General features: G+C 25.8%; 1 protein-coding gene across 1 annotated transcript in view; it reads right to left on the bottom strand.

Annotated features, from left to right (window-relative positions):
- The window catches only part of LOC129956488 (ankyrin repeat domain-containing protein 10-like), a 32121-nt gene that overhangs the window by 4051 nt on the left and 1800 nt on the right, over positions 1–26270 (bottom strand). Inside the window, exons 2-3 of the mRNA XM_056068407.1 lie at positions 19054–19209; positions 590–681 (exon numbers count right to left, since the gene is read on the bottom strand). Coding sequence (XP_055924382.1) covers positions 590–681; positions 19054–19209 — 248 coding nt within the window. The remainder of the gene's footprint in view (positions 1–589; positions 682–19053; positions 19210–26270) is intronic.

Raw genomic sequence — 26270 nt, 5'->3', positions numbered from 1 at the left:
CCTTTCTTAATAAACTAACTAAATTTCTAAGGAAAAGGTTCTGGCATTGGAATTTTTCAATACAAAAGTTCACAACGTCCTTGGTTATAGATAGATATACAAGCCTCATTTAAAAAACGAAAATGTTAATGGCAAGTGATCTTTTTATAAGTCCAAAAAGATATGCATAGGCGAGAAATCAAAAGAATAATAATAAATTTAAAAATACAATTTCATTCTCAAGAACTTTAATAATGATGTAGGTATGTTCCATAAAAAAAATGAAACTGTAAGCTGAAAAGTTCCAGATAGTTCAGAGAGCAGGGAAGAATATTCTTTTGAAAATACTCTTAATGGATTGTTGGGAAAATACAAAAGAAATACCCCCAGTAATGATTAGTAATTCTCTAATAAAAATAAATTGTTATAAAAAATAGAAATATAAAATCTGATAATTAATAAGAATTTGCTAAAATCTGAATATGTCATGGCAGACATATATAATTACAGATAAGAATTTTGAAAAATCATATTGTCACAATTTAAAATTTAATAGCTTCATACATTGGTTTCTTGATATTTTGTTCAATAGAATTTAACAATATATTACCCAATATTATCAGCAACTTCCATTAGAAGACTGACACATTCTGCATTGCCAATCCTGGCCGCTTTATGCAGGGCTGTTTCCCCAAAAATATCCTGAAATAAAACAACTTCTTAGTAAAAACACAACAAACTACTACATGACTACTGACAAGGGGAAAAAATCATTATAAACATGGAAAATATACAGCAAGCACATAAAAGCACAGAATTAAATATCACAGCAAATACAAATCAGTAATTACCACATTCATATAATGACATTAAAGTAATCGGAACATTTGCAAATGAAATTGAAGAATATTTTGATTTAATCAAAAGCAAGTTAGTTCTATTATTACTATTAGTCAATAAATTTGACAAAAAAAATTTTTAATAATATTTTTTCTTTTATCATTTGGGCATAAAATTACTATTTTAAGGTATTTACTTCAAAAGCTTCACATCATAACATGCTAAGTAATATTTTCCAATATTTAATATCATGCATATTTTGTTGTGTATTTCAGTGAATAATACAAAAATTAACATAGCCTGCCAAATGTTTGGCATAATGCTAGCTTTGTTTCTTAGCCATCAGACTGTGCATACACGATGGTCTGCAATTATTAATTGAAATAATACATTATTTACATGTAAGCATTATTATAATTCATGCAATGATTTTTTTTTTAAAAAAAATGGGAAGTGGGATATTTGAAAAAATTATTTTTAGTAGCTATTGAAAATTGCATATAGAAACAGTTATTTATTAACAAGCTGCTTTTTTTTTTTTTTTTTTTTTTGTAAAAATTTTCTACAAAAATTTTGAGCCAAAAACAAATGACTATTTTTCATGCAACATTACATAGTAGTCATTTTCTTACATTCATTATTTTTTTTTAACGGGAACATTAATATCATCTTTTAAGAACGAATAATTTTTAAGTAATTAAAAGAAAACTAAATAACACATATTTCCAAATTTATAAATAGAAACCAATTATTCATAGTAATTAACAAATCTGAAATTATATTTCTCATTGCTTAAGTATCACAACTTTCAATGAGTATTAAAGGTATTAAAGGCATTATTTAAAACTATTATCACATAATGAAGAATAATATGAATGTGAAGTTTTGAAATATATACCGATTTGTTCATAAAAGAGCTTTTTTTTTTATATATTTAGAGCATTTCAGTTTAATTTTATGAATTGATGGTAGAAAATGATACTTGTACTTGATGATTTTGTACTTGAAAGGCTATATAAAAATGAATCACCAATGATGACATTAAATTTTGAAGAATCCAAAACTATTAATTTATAATTTAAGAATTTTCAACTTCAACAGTTAATCAGATTAAACTAAGAGCCTATTTGTTTATATTTTTTTATAAGAAAAGATAATTATTTCAGTTTGGATTAAACAACTGCAGTTTTCTTTTAACGTATTATTAAGTTTTGCAGAGAAATTTTTTAAATGGATCTTAAAATTGTTTCACTATTAAATTCTATTATTAATGAAAATACTGTCATTAAAGCATAGTTTATATAAATATTTTAGCTTCCAAATTATTCAGTTGACAACTGTTTGAAAGAAATTTAACTCTGAAAAGAAATTTAAGATTTTCTTTAGATTCATTTATACAACACTATAAAAACCATGAGCCAAATTCAAAAATATAATTTGAATGCTGGACAGATATCTTTTGATACAAAAGCTATTATTCAATTTTATAAAATGTCATTTAAATTTAAACATGCAAGGTAAAATGCATATTTCAAATATTTTATATACTGAAAAGAAATTCTACAATTAAATGAAAAAATAACCTTTAAGCCTCATGAAATTATTAACTTGTCTTATTGAATTAGTTCAAATCAAAGTTTCATTTAAAGAATATTAATTGTCCAGTGTAGAAAAATTGGTAAAATAGAAGTTAAATTTACTTAAACTAGCTGCTTTTATAAATTATAATTTCTTAAAGCAGTTATCAATTGTCCTTTTCTGAACTTACTTCCGATTTGTGTGTCGCCTACCGTATGTTAAATTATAAATAAAAATTTCTAAAAATTTTCTAGCATCAATGCAATCAATAACAGAATTTTTATACATATTTGATTCATTTTGAATAACTAAGGTTAAAACATAAAAAAAATCTAAGCGAATATTATCAAAGAAAGAGTAGTTACTGCAATTGTATTTGCTTCAGTGAACAACACTTTCATCAAATATAAGATATATAAAACTTTATAGGTATTCACAATGTCTAGGTGTAAAACTTGTCAACACATTTCAATAGGAAAACAAATCATCCTCTTTCAGAAACATTTTGCAATGGAAATAAAAATCATTAAGAATTAATTCATTTAGTAACTTAATCTTTTTTTAATTAAAAAATATTTTGATTTTGTTATAACTTAAAAATTTAATTTCAAAACCATTGCATTTTTTCCCAGCAAATAAAGAAAAGAGTAAATTAATTTGTAATACCTAAATATTGTAATCATTAATATATATTATGAATAAATTATGGAATCATTTCTTCATAATAGCATATTGAATAAAATACTAGATCAGGAGAAGTTCTTGAAGCATCTCTATTCTCAACCTATTTAGGCAGAAAAGTTCTCCGAAACTACAACATTGGAATTTAAATATTAAAAATAAGCATGAATGAAAAAGAAAATGTAATTAAAGTAATTTTTAAGCACATTCGGAATAAAATCTTTTTAATCAGAACGTTTATACTCTTATTAAGAAGCACTGAAAAACCTGAAATCTGAGGAGAATTTTCAAAACAAATGAAGTTGTAAGCTATAGTTTAAAAAGCCTTGAATTAGATTAAGAAAAGAAATTCTAAAGCCATGCAGGCTGAAGGATCAAAGATCACAAATCAAATGGACAATAATAGACTAAGAAGAATTTTCAAATTTCATCAGCAATTTAAAATAAAGAAATATTCTTGATCAATCTGAAATGCCCAGCAAGGCTAGAAGATACCAAAATTAACCAAAACCATTATAAAAAGAATTTCCACCAAATGAAATTTAATAGCCTGCTCCTATTATTTTGTTTTCTGTATTGAAAATTACTCCGATATTTAGGAATTTCAGGTAACCATTTTCTTTACAAAAATTTGGAGAAAAAGTTACTTTTCTTTTATCAATTTAACAGGACAGGATTTTTTATATCTAACTAACAGGCATGACAATCTTGGAGCAAAAACAGCATAACTTCATAAAATAATGAGTCATGCAAAACAAACAATATGAAATAAAATAGGTATCATTAATTGAAGAATATTTATCCTAAGAATGATACACATTGATTCTGAAAATGCCAATATTCAGAGAAATGTATCGCATCTGAACAAAACAAGATTTTTTAAATCACAGAAATGAATGCAGATAAATTTTTCAGCAAAAAATATTAATTAAAAATCTTATCAAAAAGCTTGAATTCAGTACTTGTATTATATCAAAGACAATCAAAATCTGACTAGGAAGTCTAAGAATTCGATAAAACTGAAGAGGGTTTTTTTTTTAAAAAAAAATACATTATTTATTTTTAAAAAAATCCTGAAACTAGGAAGGCTCAGATTGGGACAATCTCATATCAAATACAATTTTGACTAAAGATAATTTTCAGGTAGAAATTCTGTGTGCAAATATTTTGCTAACAAATATTTTAAACAATTCTTTATGATCAAAAGCAAAATGAATACCAACAAAAACAAGATATATTGTTCACATAATTTTTGTTAAAAAATTAGAATACAACACAGATTTTTTTTTTTTTTTTTTTTTTTTTTTAATATAGAAAAATCATGTTTCTAAAAAATGTAACGTGTTTTTTCACACATTTTATGTTTATTTAATTATTTTAAGACTATGCAGTTAAACCTCGTCATAATTATTTTTAATGGATTGGTTTTAATTACACTTTAGTCTGTTATATTTAAGCCCTCATATAGTGTTAATTATTTTGCTAAAAATAACAGGCTCTGTTTTGTTTAAAGTAAGTTCTCGCAACATACGGAACCTTAACAACAAATGAAAGCAAGTTAAGCAAGTGTTATGAAATATTCATAATATATATTCATAAACAGATGTTCAGTGCATTCTTTGAAAAATCTCATAATTTTTGTTAAATGAAATTAAATGAGAAACTATCTAAGCACAGATTCTTAGATTCCATTCTAAAAATATTTAATCACTATCTTGCACTTACAAAATTATGAAATGATGAAAATACATCTATTCATAAATTGAAATCAAAGTGCAAATTACTTATAGTAATATTATGTATGATAATTAAAACATAACACTGTTTCAATCATATATTTTTAAAATAACAGAGAATCCAAATGATAATCAATAATAAATCTTTATAAATTAATTTGTATCTATTATTATTGCAGTATTATAGCAATTTAAAATGAAATGTGTTCAATATGCTGTTCATTATTATTTCAGAATTTATGTCATCTAAAATAGAGAGGTTTAACTGCATAATTGTATTTATGCGTATCTAAAATCTGTTAGTCTTACTTTTCCTTCACTAAACAATATAATTTTCAACTATAAAAACATCTAAATTCTTATTTTATGATGACTGCTAATGGATTGATAGATTAATTTCACCTAACTTAAGATTAATTAACATTAACCATATAACATAGGTTTTGTTTAATTATTTTTACAATTAATTATAAAAATATTAATATTAATGAAAAATTGAGTGACAAATTTTATTCCAGACAATTGTAAAACCTATTTTCAAAACAATATCAATATAAAACACAATAAACACTATAAAATACATATAACTAAATGGAATTCTACATATTTTTACGAACACAATTCAATTTCATATAATATGGAGTTTGTGAAATCTAGGTTTAAGGTGGTGAAATAAATTGAATAGCAATTGTTAAGTAAACTATGTTTTTGATTATATAAGAATTAAAAAGAAAGAGGTGAAAGATAAAAAAAGCTTTTGATTAGCTTCAAAAAATTAACAAAGAGCTATTTTTTAAAATAAAGAACAAACCTCCAAAAACTGAGAAGAATTTAAATTAAAAAGAGAACACTGAAAATTGAATTGATGACACGCAAAATGTCAAAAAAAAAAAAAAAAAAAAAACCTAAGTATTAAAAGGAACAATACCAAAGAACCTATTTGTTCATGATAATCTAAAATTGTATGATGAAGACAAGGTTCATAGGGAAATGTTTAAGGATTCAGATTGGAGAATATATACTTTCAATAGTTAACAAAAAATTTTAAAAAAAAAAAAAAAAAAAAAAAAGCTAAAATTATGCTTTATGGCAACAGCTTTATACGGACATTCAATGCCTAATTAAAAGTCACAAGTGACTAAATGAAGAAGCTATATTCATTCCTACTTGCAAGGATTATTATAAAACCCAAGCCAAAATTCCAAATCAGAATAATGGGATTAGCAACAAAGCTTATTAAAAAATTTTCAAAATTAAATATTCCAAGCCTTGAAATTAAAGACATATTTAGAATTACAGGAAAAATCATTGAAAAATTACTGCTAACTACAATTTCTCAAAATTTATAGAGATTTTTAGAATCACTTATTCATTAAAAAAAAAAAAAAGTATTTCACATGAAAGCCACGGAAATTTTAAAATGTTCAACTAGGTTTAAGAATCAAGTGTCATGAAATTAGAAACAGCACCTAAAAAAGTAATTTACATAAAAAAAGAACCTACAAGATTAAAGAAGTAAATTGATAAATTCGATGGATTAAATTACATCCACTCACTCAGACATACCCACAAAAAAATATATATATATATTCAAAATATAGGATAAAATTAAGACAAAAAAAAAATTAAAAGCTGCTTCCCTTTAGCTCATTGAAAAAAACTATTCAGAAGTTGAAGCTCCCTAAAATAGCAATTCTTAAATGTACATAAAAAGAGTACCTATGTTCCAATCATTATTGGGAAATGCATGGGATAATTTTCCACATTCGAAACCAATTAAATGGTTAATAATTACAGTAGATAAAAAGAGTTTTTAGACTTTGGGCAATCTACAACATCCATTAGGAATAATCCAAATCTTAGAAGCAAAGATAAACACTTAGTGGTCAGTATTAAAATTTTTCTGGTTCAATACAACTTACAAGAATACACAACTTGTAAGAATAAATCAAATCCTCAAGTAAATTCAACTTGTAAGAATAAATCAAATCCTCAAGTAAACAAATTACATATCATAATTTAACAACAATCAAGCTAATAAGCAGATGCTAAAGAAATTAATGCATTCTGGCATTTTTCAAAGGCAAGAGAACTCTTAGAAAGTAACTAAAATCTGTTTAAGTTCAAGAATTTTGTGCTACATCTGAACACCTTTCAAAAAAACATTAATTATACACTGAAAACAGTATGAATTCATTCTGAAGTAAAGATTTTCTGAGATATAAATTTCCCAAAACCATTTTACAAGACTCAATTTACTTAATATAAGTAAACAAAATATCAATTACTTTTTTACAGAAAAAGGACCACTACTTTCTGAATGGGGGAGAAAAAATGCTCAAATGAAAGCCAAAACAGAAAGATCTTTAAAAAAAAAAAGTATATTGGTAAAATAGCTTTTAATGCAATTTTATTTTTTTTATAGCATTCAATGTTCCTCAGAAGAAACAGATGCAAATCTGAATGAAAAAAAGGCAAGTCTTGTACAAAAAACATGAAATATTAAAATTTGATTAATTTATCCTTCATATGTCACTCGCATATCAGGACAGTGACCAAAATGTGCAGGAATATTTGATTAAAGAAAAGCTAGTATGAAATTTAAAAGTAAAAAACTTCTGTTCATATTACAAAAAAAGAAACAGCATGAAAAGAAAAGCAATTTTCTCAAAATAATCAAGCTTCAAATATATATTCAGAACAGTGAACAAGCAGCAACAATTGGAGTTCATCTTTTAAAAAATAAGTAAAACAATCTCTTCCTACAATCACACATATAGCAATCCAAATTAATTAGAAAGAATCATAATTACACAAAGAGAAAAAAGATTATATATTAAGTTATAAAATCATGAAAGAATTAGAAGAAACATCGTAAAGTTTTCAAATAAGATTTCAAAAAATAAGACAAAAACATAGTAAACTTAACAATTGCACATTTGCAGGGAAATTCCATTTGCAGAGAATTAAGACATTTCATCTATTTTCCCATAATCTGGAAAAAAAAGTGAAACATTAGATCACACTCCTAAACTTGAGTTGCCCGGTTCCCTTACCAGAGGAAGCACAGATGCTTCCGTCTAAAAAGCCCTAGTTGCATACAAGACAGTGTTTAGATGTTCTTTATATGTAATCCACTGCTGGAATTTGAGCTCCAAGCTGGCTTTGCACTAATCCACATTTATTTTTAGCTGAAATAGCACAGAGGTCATTCATTAGCCCTTAAAAAAAGAGAGGCAGCCAAAACCATCTTTAAAAGATCAACCTAAAAATTAAGGCATCGGTTTTAAATCACTTTTCAAATTCATTACAACACGTTCAAAGAATGAGAAAAAGAGAAAATGAAAAATAATTTTGATACTGAGTCACCTGTGATTCACAGATAAAACATTTGGAAGTGTTAACTTCAGAAACATTGTTGATTTGTAGCACTGAAGACCATTTTCTTCCAGCAAACAGCAAAATTTCAAACTTGTCTTCTTTGTATCATATGCAAATAATTCCATTTGAAAATATCAATCTTCCTGATCATAACAGTTGCTAAATCATATACTTGTTACAGATCATTCAAATGGATTCCATTGTCTGCTTTCTTCTACAAGTGTAGAAAGTGACCAGAAATATCTGCATTTCAGCTTCTCTGTATTAGCTATATTATATTTTCTTCAGTTCTATATTAATTAAACAATGTTTTTCTTCAGTGTCTTCCTATAGTTGTAATCCTTTTAAATGCCTTATTAATATTATGCACATTAAATGTTTACAGTATATGTTGAATAAATCTCGGTAATTGATTACAATCTAGACCAATTAACACATACGACAATCCATTTAAGTCATAAATAAATGTAAAACTGTAACAAACTATATAAGACAATTTGCTGGAAGTTTTAAATTGAAACTAAAAGCTCCTCTTCTCGAACCACAACTAAATAACAACAATATTCTTCAGGGAATTGAAAGGCAGCTTATTTTTCAATGCATAAACTGAGAACAGAATCTTGAAACAATTTTAATAATCCTCAAGAAAGATTCTAAGCCCCCCCCCCCTCCCTCCCAATTTAGGAGTATAAAATCAATATTCATGAAACTGGGGGAAATTTTATAATTTAAATATTTGTTAACAGCAAATATTGTAATTAAAAAAAGAGGAAAAGATTCAAAATTGTGTCGTTTTAGATTTCATATCCAAAATCCTTCTAATTATATAAGTGGAAAGATTTTTTTTTTTTAACGAGTATTTAAATTATTTTACAAAAAGCTCAAAATTCACATTCAGCTTGATTCTTCTTCATGATCTTTTTGATACAGAAGTTGAACAGATACTAAAAAAAATTGTCTTCTCAATAAATACAAAATAAATTTTCAACACGTCTTCATAAATAGATCTTTCTCTTTTTACCTTTTTCTTCTATACTTATCTTCAAATTAAGAGATAAAAAATTAGAAGATTGATTGGCTGTTCACTATTTCACGGCTTTTGTACATTACCGAGAATCAAAGATAATAACAAGACTGAAAATTTTTGTTTCATTCATAATATTTTTCTTTAATTTTATATCATTCAAAAAGATGAAATTCATAAATCCTGATTCTTCTTTAGTCTTTAATAAATAAAAGAATAATATGAGGCATTTTCTTTAATTCAGAAGATGTTTCCATTTCCCAGTTTTCAGTCTAAAGAGTGCATACATTTTTTTGGTATAAAATTATAAGTTCTTTGGTAATGTATCTGCAGTTGATTTGACATACTGTTGTTAAAAAACTTCCTTTCAAGCACTCCGCAATAGATGATTTTTCCACTAATTCAGGCAGTATAACAAAATGCTTTCTCCCCCCTTTCCAACTTTAATTTCTGCATTCCTATTCCCATTTATAAATTTTATTTCTTTCCTCTTATTTTTATATTCTTTATATTATTTAACGTCGCAATCAAAATCAAATAAAATGTATAAAACAGATGGCATAGTTGAAATTGTTTTACTCCTATCAAGAATTTAGTAAGAGAATTATATTGCGATAGATAATTAGTTAAATTATTCTCCAATTCAAATATTTTCAAATTACAGATTTATGAATTCAAATACTGCATGCATTCTGAAATTTGATTAATCAACAAACTTATGATATATAAATTTAAATAAGGCACTGCGGAAAATATAAAAGCAGCTTTAAAAATTATTTTTTTAATTTCAGAAATCCAGGAGTGAGAAGACTTCAAAATCCACTATAGTAACCAAAATTTTTACATACTTTTAGAAGAATGACCCCCAAATGAATAAATTACTCAAGATTCTCAACATTATTTGGTTGAACAAGTAACAAGTTTGTCGGCTGAAAACGAGTTGCTTAACTCCCTATAAAGATTTCACACATTATCATGTTCAAAAACAAAGATCATATAATAATCAAACTGATAAATTGAACTTCTCAATATTCACTGGCAGAAAACTGCAATTTAATAAATGAAATACAGAACATAATTTTGCTCCATATTATTATTTTTTAAAAAAACTAAATATATTTATTTAGATTACACATATAAAATATGTCGTAAAATATATATTTTTGTTCTTTTCAATTAAATATAACTAACTTATTCTAAAAGTATAATAAAGTAACTTATTCTAAAAGTACAATACATATGCTTCAGCCATTTCATTTAACAGATTAACAGCCAAATAACATGTCCATTGTATGCATATTTTTGAATGAATCAACAAGCCACTAAAAAGTTAATAAACATTAAATGCCCAATTTATCTATTTTTCTGCTAATGGTATTCAAATGCATCTTTAATGAAGAAAGAATATAATCAGTGCATGTCGTAATTAATGTTTTAAACATGCAGTGGTTATTAATAGACAATATATACTCATTTATAGGGTTTCAGTATCAAAACTGGTCTGTTTGTTCTTTTTATAACATAAATATCCTTGCGGCAAAGATAAAACTGCTTCTTCATTTATCTACTTTCATTTGGAATTATGCCTTGAAATGATGTTAAAATGAATGATAAAAATTTGAAATTGATTCAAATTTAAAATGTCAGCAATTTTTACGCTTACCTTCATTTTAAATCAACTTGAATTAATGTTTTTAAAAAAGAAATTTCTCACCAAAATGCTATAATATCAAGATCAAGATCTGAAAGATCATTTTATACAATAAAAGCTGATATTCAATTTAAATCCATCTTGTTGGCTCGCTGATATTCAATCATTTTTAATACCAAAGCTAATAAAACTTGGGCATAGCTAAGCTTTTATAAAATAAAGCTAAAGCTTTTAATACCAAAGCTAATAAAACTTGGGCATAGCTAAGCTTTTATAAAATAAAGCTAAAGCTTTTAATACCAAAGCTAAAACATAAGAATGGTGTTGATTTTTTATTAAAAGTATAAGAATTAAAACCCTGCCCTTCTCGAAATTTTAAATGAAACCTGAAATAAAATTTGAAATATAAGAAAATAATTAAAAATTTAACATTTAAAATTTGCTGCAATAAAAAATGAATAGGTAAATAATTTGATCAATTTTTATTAAGACATTAAATTATTTACTAGATACATAATTTAACTGAAAGCATATGATTACACTTTCCTATTATACATAATTATCCTATTATACATAATTATGCATTAAAATATTGATTTTGTATAATATCAAATACGTCAGTTTGAAGTTAGCATATGATTAAGTAATATAGGATATAATTATAAATTTAATATTCTTATTTATAACACTATTTTATATTATATTATTCTTTTTAAAAGAGTCTTATACTTATATAGTTACATTTAATATACATTGATAACTTGGAAACTGTTGTATTACATCATGGTTCATATAAACTAGGAAATAAATGCAAAGACAATGTATTCAATCATATAATTAGAAATACCAGTTTTCAGGTGTAAATAGTAATTGAATAGTTAACTTTTAAAACAAATAAAGCTTAAAAACTTCTTTAAAAGAATATAAAGAATTAAATAATTCAAATTTTAGAAAGGCAATAAAATTGTTTCTTGATACAAAATGATAAAAACTTGGAATTTCACATTACCAAATTTCTCATATCTTATTAAGATAATTCTCAAAATTATCTATTCACTCAAACATTATTTGGCAGTTAGCAAATCTATATATATATGGTACACGTATGCATCAATCTCTATTTTCATTAGAAACAAATGGCAGTGTAACAAATGAAATGAAAGCATGCTGCGATACTAATACACTAAAATGTGTAATGCGAGTGATCATTGATATTATTCATGTAAATCTCAAAAAAAAAAAAAAAAAAAAAAGTTTATATTCATTAGATACTACCAAAAAAAAAGATTTTATTAAGCTTTATATTTGAAAATAAAATTACTTTTTGTCTGATTCTTCAATTTTATGAGTTATTTAGAAAAATAAAAAATTGCAGAAAGAAGTGGTAAGCCAATAAGGAACAATAATGAGCTTTGCATTTACATACAGCATACAAAATAAACTATTGAATTACTTAGACTAACTTAAAATTTTTTAATTAAAACTTTTCAAAATCTATAGGCTTTACAATGAATTACAATGAGTACAATAGGAAAAGTTAAATGATAAAAGTTAAAATCAAGTAAATTAAATATTATTTATTGACTTGACACTATCAAAAATTTTTAAATAGTTAACAAATTATCAGTCAATTTCTTTTATATATAAAAATTACTTGAATCTATAAATAAGAAAATTTTCAACTTAAAAATATTTATATATAAATCTTAGCTTCAGTTTTCATTTTAAAGCCAAAATGCCATATGTATAAAATAAACATATATATTTTTTAACTATAATTTATATTATTTCTCCAACTATATTGAAATACAATTTAAAATTAAAATTGTAATTAATTTGTAATATATAACTTATAATATTAATAAATGTAAATACAATTCTGATTTCAATTTTAAACCATTTACACCAAGTGATCAATTATTCCATTTTGATAGTATAAACAGTTCCTTTATTGGAGGAAGGGGAGGGGAAAATAAAAGTTTTGTCCCCATATGATAAATGGGCATCAGCTAAATAATGCAGATCTGCTAACAGTAATAATCAGTGTTGGAATTTAGGAGATTTACCATATAAAAGTATCAATATAAAATTTAACAAGTTTGGTGAAATCATTTGTGCTATAATCAGACACTGGTTCATTTTTTAATACTTATCACAGTAAAAGTTTATTTCATTCACAAGCAAGAATAGCAAGTAGCAAGAATTTAGAAATAAATGTATCCTATAAAACATGTTATACTTTGAAAACAAGTATTTTCAAAGGGAAAATTATTTTTAGGTGTCTTGAAATGTATCAAACAGAATAACTGTCAGTCTAACTGGTCAATCTTTAAAGACACGAGATCTTAACCCTGCACAGGCAAAAATATTCAGGATATAAATTTTTTAAAAATGATTATATTGTAGTAAAATGCAAAGAAAACTGCAAATGAGGGCATTAATCAAGTAGCAACATCATTATTATGCAGTTTATTTTTAAAAAAATCATTAACATTTCAAAAACTTTTATTACAACTGATTTACATAACTGGATTGCTCTTATTCAAATATCAATTCAATATTCAAATATACAGCTTAAAAATACTTTTCTATGGTGCAAATGGCATTCTTAGTGAACTGATAATTAAATTATTTGAATCTCAATTCTAATAATAAACAGTGAGAAATAAATAAAATAATCTTTAAAGTCACAAGATGAACATTTTTAAGATATATTTTATATATGTTTTAAAAGAAAATTACTCAAAACTATTTAAATAATAATTTAATAGAATATAAGTTAGAAATATAACCATTTGAGCAACAAAATACATGGATTAGTCTTACTTAAAATGTGTTCCAATATGACAATAAGCAATTCAACACATTACAAATCCTTTTACAAAATCTGATCTTATATCTTCATTTTATAAATGTAAAGAAAATTATATATTCTTGTAATCATGAGATTTTGCATTAACTCAAATAGCTATACTTCACTCTTTGACATTTAACTAAATAACTAATTTTAGGTTAAATTTGCAATAATTAAAAAGAGCAAAATAATGTCGAATATTGTATGTATAACAGTTGTTAATATTCATATTTAAATTGAGAAGTCAATTTAATCAGACCAGGAGGAAAAATGGAACAAATCCAGCATTCTGCAAAGTATCAAAAGTAATACATTTTTTTAAATAATATAAAATGGAAGTTGTTTCTAAAAATTAAATAATCTAAACATTTTAAAATTAAAAATATTTTATTAAAAATCCTAGTCAGAAGGATTACTTTTGATAATTTGCATGATGCACAACAAAAAAATGAATTACAAATTCTACACAAAAAAAAATTTCAACATCATAATCAATATGTTCACAGAAAAAATAAAACACCAATATTATAAAGTATTAGCTAAACTAGTAAAACTTTAAAGGCATGCAAACAATGATATTTTTAACTAATATAAGTTACAGTGAATTAACAAAATTCAAAATTATGATCCAAAATAGCATAAAATGCTTAAAACCAACTGATAAATCTATTCTTAAATCTATACATGAAATAAAATTGTTCTAGATGTACAGATCTTGATTGCTCTTAACAGAATGCAAAAGTAGATTTATCATTTTTGCATCTGTTGTGTAGATATTGTACTTTCTTAACTATTTTGAGAATAACGGTTTAATAATTCAAATTCTTTTTAAAATTATAAGATGAAGCATTTGATTTTACAAGACTAAAATGAAGGTGCCATAAATATATAAATTGGCCTTCCATAAACTCACTAAAATAAATTAATGACACGATTGATTAAAACACTAATTTAAAAAAAACCGAATATAAATTCTGAGCTTTTAAATTTTTGAATACATATTTGTTGGGCAATTATCTTATATTAGAAAAGAAAATTGCAGCAATTAAAAAAAAAATTAAAAATCACTAGCAGTCAAATGTGTTCCAACTAGATGAATAACAATCAAATGCATAACACAGAAAAGTTTTCAGCATCAATTAAAAATGCGATATTCTCAAAAAAGTGTAAAAAATATCAACCTATCAGATACATGACTCAGCATCCACTTTCTAAACAAAAGATTACAATATGAAATTCTAATAATGAAGACATAATATTCACTTTCGCAGTAGAAATTCTGTTTTAGCATAAGGAAAGATCTAGTTTAGTTAAAATAATATTCTATTTTGAAGACACATAAAAAATGTTTTGAGATGCAACTCAGAATTTTAAACCATGGACACATGATAAAAAAGAAATCTGAACTAAATCTTACCCTCAAAACTTCACTACAATACGGAAAAGACATTCATGAATTCAATGTGTAACAGGCCACAATGGCTCTACAACGAAGAAAGGGAAATATTTCCAGAGAAGGAGATATTTCAATAAAACATTGCTACATTGTTTTAAAGGAACTATTTAATACAAAAATGACATGATAGACAACTTCTGTCTGTAACAAGAAAACTACAGTTTCTTAAAATTAATTGTTGTTTCTTATGGCACTTGCCATGGACAAGTCCGCTGTTCGAAGACAGCCGATTTAAGCCTAAGGGGGAGTGCCTCTTGTTTTTATTGTAGGGCCAACTAGGGCCAAGAGTATGACTTAACTACACACACGTCACAACCATTTTTTACGGGGCAGACTTCATTCACGCATTTCGTTCACTCATCCACAGATCGTAAATTAGACCTGAATCAGAGAACGATCACCTCTGAACCAGTACCCCCAGTGGTATTACTCTCGACATGGAGGACTTTGTGACCACGACAGATTTATATGCGTGTCAGCCACCAAGCACGCAGGGAATCTTCGGCCGGCGGGTTTGAACTTGCAACCTAAGGGACGCGAATCCAACGCTCTACCAACCAGGCTATCCCGGCCTTAAAATTAATTCAGAATTGAATAGAAACTAAAGATTGAAAACAATATTCCACAAAAATAATTGTCTTCTAATAAGAAACTGAATTTTCTTAATTTGTTTTAAATATATACATACCAATGTATTTAAATATTGTTATAATTATCAACAATATGCAGAAAAAATGATATGAAGTGTGAAAAAAGAAATCAATTAAGATCCTCAATAATGAAAACATCTTAAAAATAATTGTAAAAGTTAACACAATGCAAAATCTGTACACCTTTGAACACCATATATATATTCTGCTATAAGTATAATTTTAATAATTAAAATTTGATAGGAATTTAATTATTTACATGCAAAAAATGAAGTAAGATATTAAGTTGAAAAATTTCTGTATTATTGTAAACTAATAATTAACATAAAAATAGCACTTATCTGAAAAAAAATGTATTGTTAATTCATAATTTTTTGGCATACGCATAACATAAATGACAAGTTTAAACAAACTAACTTAAACAATTTTTATGCGTAAAAGTAATGTATATATCAGAAAGATAAAATCGTATAAGAACTTGTATTTATAAATTGAATAATAAAAAATATAAACTTACAATATACTAATAACTATAATATCATTTGATCACAAGTTCCTAAAATCTAGAAATAAATACTACACAAATAATATAACCTAGTTTAAACTTAAGTCTATATAATTAATTATTGTTCATCGTCACAATCTTTCTACAAGCATGTACACAATCAATTTAAAATAAAGAAATGAATTCTTGAGAACCAATGTTAAAATGAAATAATGTTTAGATTTTATTTCAACCAAATTCTGAAATGCAATGAAAAATCAGATACATTTTAAAAACTGAAGGGGGGGGGAAGGCATCAGTCTATGATAATTTACAAAAAAATTAAACTCTTAAACATTTAAAATAATTTTTTAAGAATTTATTTAAATTTTATTTCACAATATTTTTTTTATTTTTGTAGAAGAAAAATTTGAAAAATTTATCTATCAGGAGGAGATAAATTTGTCTATTTGAAATGTATCTATCAAAGAGAAGAGTGATTTTAATAATAAAAGAATGTCAATATAAATAAATTCTGTGAATGGGTTAAAATGAAGAAACATGTACTTTTTTCAACAAAAAAATCAATTTATTTACATTAATATGGGACTAAATACAGATATCAATCATGATAAATAAAATTTACAGTTTTTCAAACAATGACTACAGGGCAAATTTAAACAGAATAGAAAATAAGTTTATTTTGTATCAGATTCATTCATTTAAATGTATTATTCCTGGAATGCACACCAAAAGCACTATGTATCATTTTTGAATATTTACTTACAGAATTCAATTCATATAGCTTAAAGTATAAAAGCAATCAAATACTTTAATTTGTCATTTAAGGGAGGGAAAAATGTATCTTAAATTTTGAAAAGTAACCTAGGATTAACAATATCAAATCTAAAGGATTATATGAATAATACAATAATTCTATAATATTTAAAAAACAATTTTCAACATGGTGTCCAGCCAGTCACAAAATTTCAAGGTATAAAATGAAATAAATATAAATTTCCATGATATTTTCCAAACTTTCGGAATTTGATAATTTTGAAACTATCAATATAATTTAGAATAATTCTTACATTTTTACATCAATTATCTAGCATAACAGTCATAATTACTTTATGTATATTATTAAGATGCAATATTAATCACAAGTACCAGAATTTTAAACAAACAAACAAACAAAAAAAGGAATTTAATGTTCAATTGCTTTAATAATTTTTTATGCACTGCAAATGTAATATGCATCCCAATTTAAACTTACTGTCCAGCAGTTAAAAGTTTAGTTTAATGTTGAAGAAAATGAGATCAACATAGATACTGTAATTCATCTTACTAATATAAATTATAACATTGAGTCGAAGTGCAGAATTGTATATGCATTACCATAAGAGAAAAATATTATTCATAAAATTCAATCTGGAATAGAATGTTCCAGCTGTTTTCAAGTGAGCAACTATTTTTCCATCAAATCAATAGTGTTAAATTTAGTCAGTTCATCAACTTTGATTAACTATCTTATAATAATAAAAGAAAGTATTTTAAATTATACTTGTATACTAACACAATAAACAACCAGTAACTAGTTAGCAATACTTGCCAAATGGCGAAATTAATTGGCAAAATCGGTCCAAGTTTTTATTTTGTAGCATCACATGAAACATGGGGCAAGGTAATTGCCGATAGATCTAAAAATCACGAGCTTTCATATGAAATAAAAATCAGTGCAATGGTTATGGATAGGAGAGTGGTTCTTCAGTTTTGTATAAAGATTATATTAAACAAAATCATGAAGTTGTTTAAAAATTAAAATTTTGATCTTCAAATAATTCTTGGCAAAATGATTAGCACATCTGCTTTAGCAAATATGATAGAATCTTACTGCTGCCATTTTCAGAGATTGCGAGCAACTTAAGACAATGCCCTATCCATTCAATTTATGTAATACAATTTCATTCAACTTAAAAAATATATATAATACATGGATAAAATTTGGGCAGTAAAAACAATAAAATAACATGCATTTCAAGAGCTGTGCCTGAAAAAATTTTTTGCTGCTGTAACAGAAAAGTGCCAAAATGTCTCCAAAAAGACAAAAGTATGTTTAATATTTCTTTAAACGTCACTATTCTCTTTTTAAATGCATTGTTATCATTTTCGTTCAGGAAACTTTTTTTTAACCCAAAAGTGGCAAAAATTGCTTAGACAGATAGATTGACAGAAAGCTATAATTTTTTTAAAAAATTAAGAATTCTTTAAGCTGAAGGACACCTTGTTAAAAAAATCTATTAAATTATCATAAATTAAGAACTATACTATGCAAAAACCAACGGTTCAAAGTTAAACAGATCAAAGGAAAAAGCAAAAAGATTAAAAGAAAAGCCATTAATCACTAATATATATATTTTTACAAGGGATCAAATAACTCTGAACCATTGTTTTTTCAGAATTACTAATTACTAAAATTACAATATCATTAATTAGTACAAATTCCATGAACAATTTTACTATTATTTATATGATTATCTCTAAGCTAGAACTAGTTCAGATTATTAATTCCTTTTATACTTCAAAATAATTTATATATAAACACACAAATCTAAAAAAATAACACTAAATATAATTAATTCAACCTTGTTTGTTTCAAAATTCGCACATGCTTGTAAAAAGATTGTGATAAATTAGTAGTGAAATAAAAGAAAACCAGCTTCAGCAGCAAAAGCTTACTTTCACTTTCGGGTTTGTGCCTGCCTGCAAAAGCCATAGAACTACAAATGGATGCCCTCCTTCAGATGCAGTATGAAGAGGTGTCTGAAACGTTTTGGAAGACTGGATGTGGATAGTCCTGGGTTCCACTGAGGCAACATGACGCACACATTCCAACTGTAAAAGACAAATAATACATCAATTAACTTATATGTACAAGCAAAAGATATTTCTGTAAAATTAAAATCAAGATTAAATTATTAATGATCAGAGATCATTTATAGATAGATATCAATGCCGTAATCTTTGTATGCACGATTTTTTTAAAAGCATTGATATTTTGAAAATGGTACAAGCATTCTATTTATTGTATAATAAAAGCAATTTAACTATCATGATAAACTTTTAAATAATACCAAAAGGATTACATATCAGAATTTCAAAGCTGTAAAAAATTAAATCAATATAAGCAAAAATTAATTTTACGAACCATCCAGATTTTACATACTTTATTAATTTATACTGATGAAGTTAAAATTAATTAAGGCTTCATTTCTTTATTTTAGTTTATAATGATTACAATAACTTCACCAGAAGAAACAAATGCAGAAGAAGCCTTATAAATAAAACATTGATGCACATAGTATTTAAATTTTATAATATTTTCATTAAATAGATTTATTATAATCTACCAGTGTTAAGTTTCAAAGTATTTGACAGATTTGTCCCAGTTTAATTAGTTAGTATTAGATTATTATTATTATTAATAATAAAATAATATCTTTACATATATCATTACATATCAATTTTTTTAAATGCTTCAGTCATTTAAAATACTTAATAAAAATAATATCAATGCAATTTTTCATAAAAGCTATGATTGCCTTAATAACTAGGCATAAATATTTTTAAAAAATGCAGTTTTTTTTCCTAAGGCAAATTAAAATATTAAGAAATGCTCTTATAATTTTATTGAAATATAAATTGCATATTCAATTAAATTCTCATGCCCTTTTTTTTTTTTTTTTTAATAACAGAACAATTCGAAACAGTGTCATAATTTATAATTTAGAACATATTCACTGTAACCATTTGAAAAAAAATCTTCACATTTATTTCTTTGAATGTACACTAATAAATTCTATACTAATTTGACACACAACCACAAGAAAAGGAAATGAGAATCGAGTTTTCAGCTTCTGATGAATAGTTAAAAAGGGTGACGAATATAACAACTTTACTGTTAAAAATTATATCCCTTTTCAAAAATCAGTTTCAATAACAATTTGTGAAAAAAAAAAATTATTCTGATCCAAATGCAAATTTTAATTTATGTATGGAGCATCTGCAAACCATTACTCACCATCAGTTTAAAAAGTGTTTAGCACAAGTAAAGTATTTGGTTCAGGAACAGCTGAAATATTAATCAAATGAAAAAGCATACGATATTTAAAAAAATAATTAATCTCTTGAATTGCAGAAAATTTTCGAGCAAACGATTTAAAATTAAATGTATATGTATGTGATGTGTTTTTACTAAAAATGTCCTTAGTTAATTTGTAAGTAGCGTTTATGAATATTTTAAATAAAACGAGTATTGCACTTTTTATATTCTAACATAAACAGAAATTCAATGAAGAGCAGTTGAAAGTCGATACAGACTTCTACCAACACCTCTATCGAGATGCTTGTTATTCAAAAACGGAAAATCGAATTATGCTTCTCGTTTTTGTATTAATGCCATCTTATTTTTTAGGCAATGGTTCAGAGTTGTCATTGACGACAATTTTTATGGCATGAATGATTCTAAAAAGTAATCATGAGTTCGTTTGTTTTTTTAACTCGAGGTTGCTTTGTGTGTGTGTGTGGAGGGGGGGGGGATATTAATACACAGTTCCATTCTCAAACATTTTATCACAACTCCATACATTTTCGTAATAAAAAACGTCACTGCAAACATATCGTGGAGTTTCGCATTGCTGATCAAGATAATTGTTTTGCAGAAAAATGCAAAGAAAACAATGGAAATTAGCTATATTCGCGAAAACTGTTTAAGAAATTTGATAGCTAATAAACGTTTATTAAAATGTCAATATGAAAAAATATTTGCCGTTTATTTTTGTGATTTTAAATGAGCAATTTAAAAAAAAAAACTCGTTGAGCAGAAAAGGTATGACTTTAAATTTATAATCTATAATTCGAACTGATTATGATCACAATCAACTCAAATAATCGAAGTTCTATTGTATCACTAACATTTAGAGAGAGTGTTTAAAAAAATAAAATGGCTGTCTATTGTTTTTGCATAGCAGATACCTTGAATGTGAGGAAATCCGAACAGCATTTATTTATATAGTTAACAATAAGATCATAATCGAGATATCCAGAATAGTGCAATATTAAATGACGTTACATTTTTACAACTGCAAATACGGTGGTGTCTACACTCCTTGTCATATTAACATCAAAGCATGAACATCTGCATAGGCAGTTATTTCAAATCACCTGCTTCATCAAGGTCATTAGATATAAAAATGTGATTCAATGAAAATCAGAAAACGAATGAATTACACTATCATTTCTGCATAAAGCAATTCGGATGCATCTGCACTACCATTTCCTGAAAGCGAAGGTGGGGGAGGGAAGGGGGGAAAAACCCTTCAATATACAATTTTTTGGTACAAATATCGATTTCTTTCATATACATATAACTCAATTCACACGCGAAGTGAAAGAAATAATAAGCAGTGCATATTTAAAGTATAACTACAAATGCGATATTAAGCACGAACACAAAACTTTTTTACTTCTCATTGTCTCATTTACATACAAAACATCTTTCGCAATCAAAAGAATTAAAGCATAGGGAAATAGCATCAAATAAATTTACTTGTTTTATAAAATTTACAGATTTCCATACGATTGTCCCCCCCCCAAATCTCGATTTTATCTGCACAACTCCATTTGAAATCAAAATAAATCAAAGAATATTTTCTACATGGGGGAGGGACTCGGCAATTACCTGATCTATACACCTTTTATAACTAACCTTTATTTAAAAAAAAAAAAAACAATGTCATAGATAATCCAAAAAAATTATCATTCGTCATCCATTATTAATATGCTATTTAAAAAAATCTCTTCAATAACTTTCCAGGTGGGTTTATGCCGAACGCAGAAACCGGAAACAAATTAGAGCATTCACAAAATAAACAGTGCAGAAGACAGCAAAAACAACCCCGAAGAATTCTAAGGAAGATCCTGCCTAGCAACCACCCCTTTACCGATTCACAAGTGGGCCAAAGTGCAATGCTCTTCCTGAACACCTACGCGGGGACAAAATAAGAAAAGTACCGTCACCCATCGTTGATTCTATTAAGAACAACGATAAACTAAGTTTTTGTTTTTCCACCAATTTCGAAATCCGGTCAGTTCACCACCACTCAGCGCTTGCTTAAGAACTGACCAATTCCCAGTCATGGGAATATTCATAATAGATGATTGCCGCGTAACAGTTCACATGAATATTTATTAGTTTTATTGTTTTAAGAAAGCTTTCGGCATGGGTTTGAATTCAGTTGGTAATTTTCGCGTTACTATAAACAATTTACTAATCTTCAAGCTACATTTTCTTTTTTATTGGAAAGTTATGGCCTATTAGCAAAATAATATTAAAATAATTTTATTCATTTTAATGCACTTGCATCAAATTAAAAATGAGACAAGCCGTAAGATGCCTTACAAATATTCAGCTATAACAGAAAATTACTTAAGATTAACAATTCATTAAAAAAAAATGAATGCATTTCAAACAAAATTTTCGATTATAATTTTTTTACTTGCTACGAAATCCTAAAATTCATATAAAAAAAGAAAAAAGTTTATTATCTAAATACCACTTTAGTGCATTTTAAATGATGAACTAAAAACCAAATAAAACGGAAATGGCATACATGGCCATTTATATTTTTCGTTTTGCCATTTTCAACAATACATCAAATTTTCATTTCAAATTGAAATTTAACGAAGCAAAAGATAAAAAAAAATTACAATTATAATTTGAAAGACTAAAATAATAATGATATAAACCAGGGAGAAGGGAGAAACGTGCGAGAATCCACTTTTATTAGTTACCATTTAAAAATAATAATAAAAAGACCAATAAAAGTATAAGATCCATAAAAAGTGTTATGAAGGTCAGAAAAACGTTAAAACCGGAAGTGAAAGAGGGGACTAACGCTACATCTACTTTGATCTGATAGACTAAAAATTCTAGAAAATTATAAAGGGAAAACGCTATTAAGTAACAACCAATTCGTGTTGTAAACATTTTTTTTAAATCATCTGCCCTATCAAAACGATACATTATCAACGCAGAATCTGCACGTGTAAAAAACAAAGCAGTTTTACTTTTTATAAACGTTCTGCTTATCTATTGATTAAAAAATATAAGAGGCAAGCATTTTGAAAACCAGAGAGAAAAAAAAAAAGGTTGTCACATTCTAATTTTATATGCTTAATATTTATGAATTATGTAGATTACTGAATCAGGAATTTAAGAATTCTGATTTAACTGTTCTTCAATCTAGTTATAGAGAAAAATCCATCAAATGATCTAAAAACAGAGGGGACGAATTTCTAACATGTATTTAACAAATTACATGATATATATCAAAATAACAAAATATATAATAAAAATTTATTATTTAATAACGATTTTATAATTTTAATTATAAAATGGGTAGATAATTTTATGGCATTTTTCAGTATAATAGGATGCCAACCTATTTTTAATTTATGCATCTATTCTATATCTAATTTTTGATGTTTAATTTTCATCTATGTTCATATTGAAAAGCTTTCTCACAGTATAGTATTAGCAAAACTAGAATTCAAAGAATTATTGATAAATTAGAAACTTCTAACTACAGAATGAAAGATATAATTTAATACACTATTCTTTCAATAGCTTAGAATTTAACTACTTGTATTTTAATCTTTAACTTTTATAAAATTACTATGTTTTATTTATTTAAAATAAAACTTCGGTGAAAATTTTATAACGATATATTAGCACAATGAACATTTTAAACAAATTTTAAATAATTAGAAAACTAAGAAAATCTTACTTAATTTATGTTTATTTATGCTATGCTAACCTATACCTATTCTATTACATTTATACTTAATCCACTAAAGTTAGTAGTTAAATCTTCAATTTTATTTATTATTTTAAGAGAAATTCAAAAGTAACAGAATAAATACAAGTAATTGATAACTTTTGTTTTCCGAAGGAAAGTAATAATTGTCATGTTCAAATTAATTCTTTTTATTCAGCAGTAACAACTATTTCTTGAAAAAAGAGCAAGTCCTCTTTCATCCCTCAGTCATTTAACAACATTAAGACTACATTTATGAATTTAAAAAAATTACACAGTTGATTAAGCTTATTTTAAGTTGATAAAATTTTTATTTATCTATATTAATTTAACTTTTATAAAAACATATTTTATAAAAAGTTAACAGTTCCTTAATCCATCCTGTCTTTGCAAAACAGTAAAAATGACGCAATAGAATTTTTTCACCTCTGCTTTTGAACTAAAGTTTCATTCTCCTCATAGAACTATTTAATATATTTCTTTCAACTTTAACTTATTACTTTTTCTTTGTTACTTCATTCTCCAGTTGAAACAAATGATGGATAAGTTTAATACTAATAAAAGAATCTCTTCTTATATACTTATCTCATTAAGAACAAATAATTGTTACAAGTGAAAATAAGGATTACAGATAATATACTATAACAATTTGAAATGGAAGGGTCTTTTTATAATAAATTTCCTATCTTAAGGACATACATTCAGATTCCAACCTGATATATATATATACCTTTTAAAATCCTGTCAATAATTATTTTTGATTCTTCTAGAACAGTAATCATTAATAACTATAATTAAGACAGGAAAGATGGTGATTGAAAAAAATAACTATGACTTCACTTCTGTCTTAAATAGATATCAAGAATTATCAAAATGTTTGTAGTACAGTCAAACCTCGTTTAGGGAGCACTTTACGAGTGATGTTTCGCAAAACAAGTAGCTAGGAGACAAAGTAACATACTGACTTCTATCGGTTTGTGTTGAGCACTGTTTTAAGATATCCCTTTTGTCTACATGGAAGAAGTTTGGCAATGTTAAATACAACTCCAAGGGGTTTAACTTTTGCGGTTTTTGAATAACTGCCTGTGGAGCCTTAATCGGCAATATTGTGTTTCTGGCCAAGATTCTGGAGATAGAGATGGATAGCAATAGCACTGAGTGTAACCAGAACTACCGAGGTACTTCTAGAATTATACTGGGCATTATAGCAAATAGATGCGAAAGAGATTTAGTCTGGAGAAAAAGAAATAATAAAACCAATGGTGCAACAATCTTTCTGTGAAAAGTGGGAAATGCTAAAAACTTGGGAAATTATTGCATTTTATGTTGAGAAGTATGACAATGATATGGCAGTGGTTATGTGCATTACAAATTTATTTCGCAATAATGCTGTGATCATTTTTACCAGAAGTATCATCAAAAACATATATATTTAAACAAATTTTTAATAAACAAAAGCTTGCATTATAAATATTAAATTATATTGATACAAATTTGAGTGTTTTATTTGGAACAAAATGCACTGTCCTATTTTACATGGATTCCAATGGGGGTGGGAAAAAAAAAAAATCGCTTTTCTAAATGAGTGTTTCACATTATGAATAAGATTTGAGAATGAATTATGTTCCTTAAGCAAGGTCCCAAAGTATTAGTTTATACCTTAATCAACATAGATATATTTCTTATTTAAAAGTAGAAAAAAAAAATGTTCTGGTTTGTCAATGTAAAAATAAACTATATTTTATGACTTTTGCAAATACTATGCTATGAATAATGAAAAAATAATAAAATTTAATCTATTTGCTTTTTTTACTTTCTGAGGAGGGGGAGGGTTAATACTTACGAAGAAACAGAAGAGGCAAAAATTGCATATTTAAATCAATCTGCAAAACCGCATGAAATAAAACAGATACAAAAACATCATGTATATTGAAAAATTACAGCTAACAATTTTGCCATATTGGATCATGCTAATTATTTTTTAATTATTTAATTAACATCAGGCATATTTTATCAAAATAAATGTATTATCACTTAATTAGGTTAAAAATAAAAGTTTATATTAAATTCGTGCTTTAA

This window comes from Argiope bruennichi, chromosome 11 (assembly GCF_947563725.1).
Source record: "Argiope bruennichi chromosome 11, qqArgBrue1.1, whole genome shotgun sequence".
Taxonomy (NCBI): domain Eukaryota; kingdom Metazoa; phylum Arthropoda; class Arachnida; order Araneae; family Araneidae; genus Argiope; species Argiope bruennichi.
This window is presented reverse-complemented; position numbering and strand designations above follow the sequence as displayed.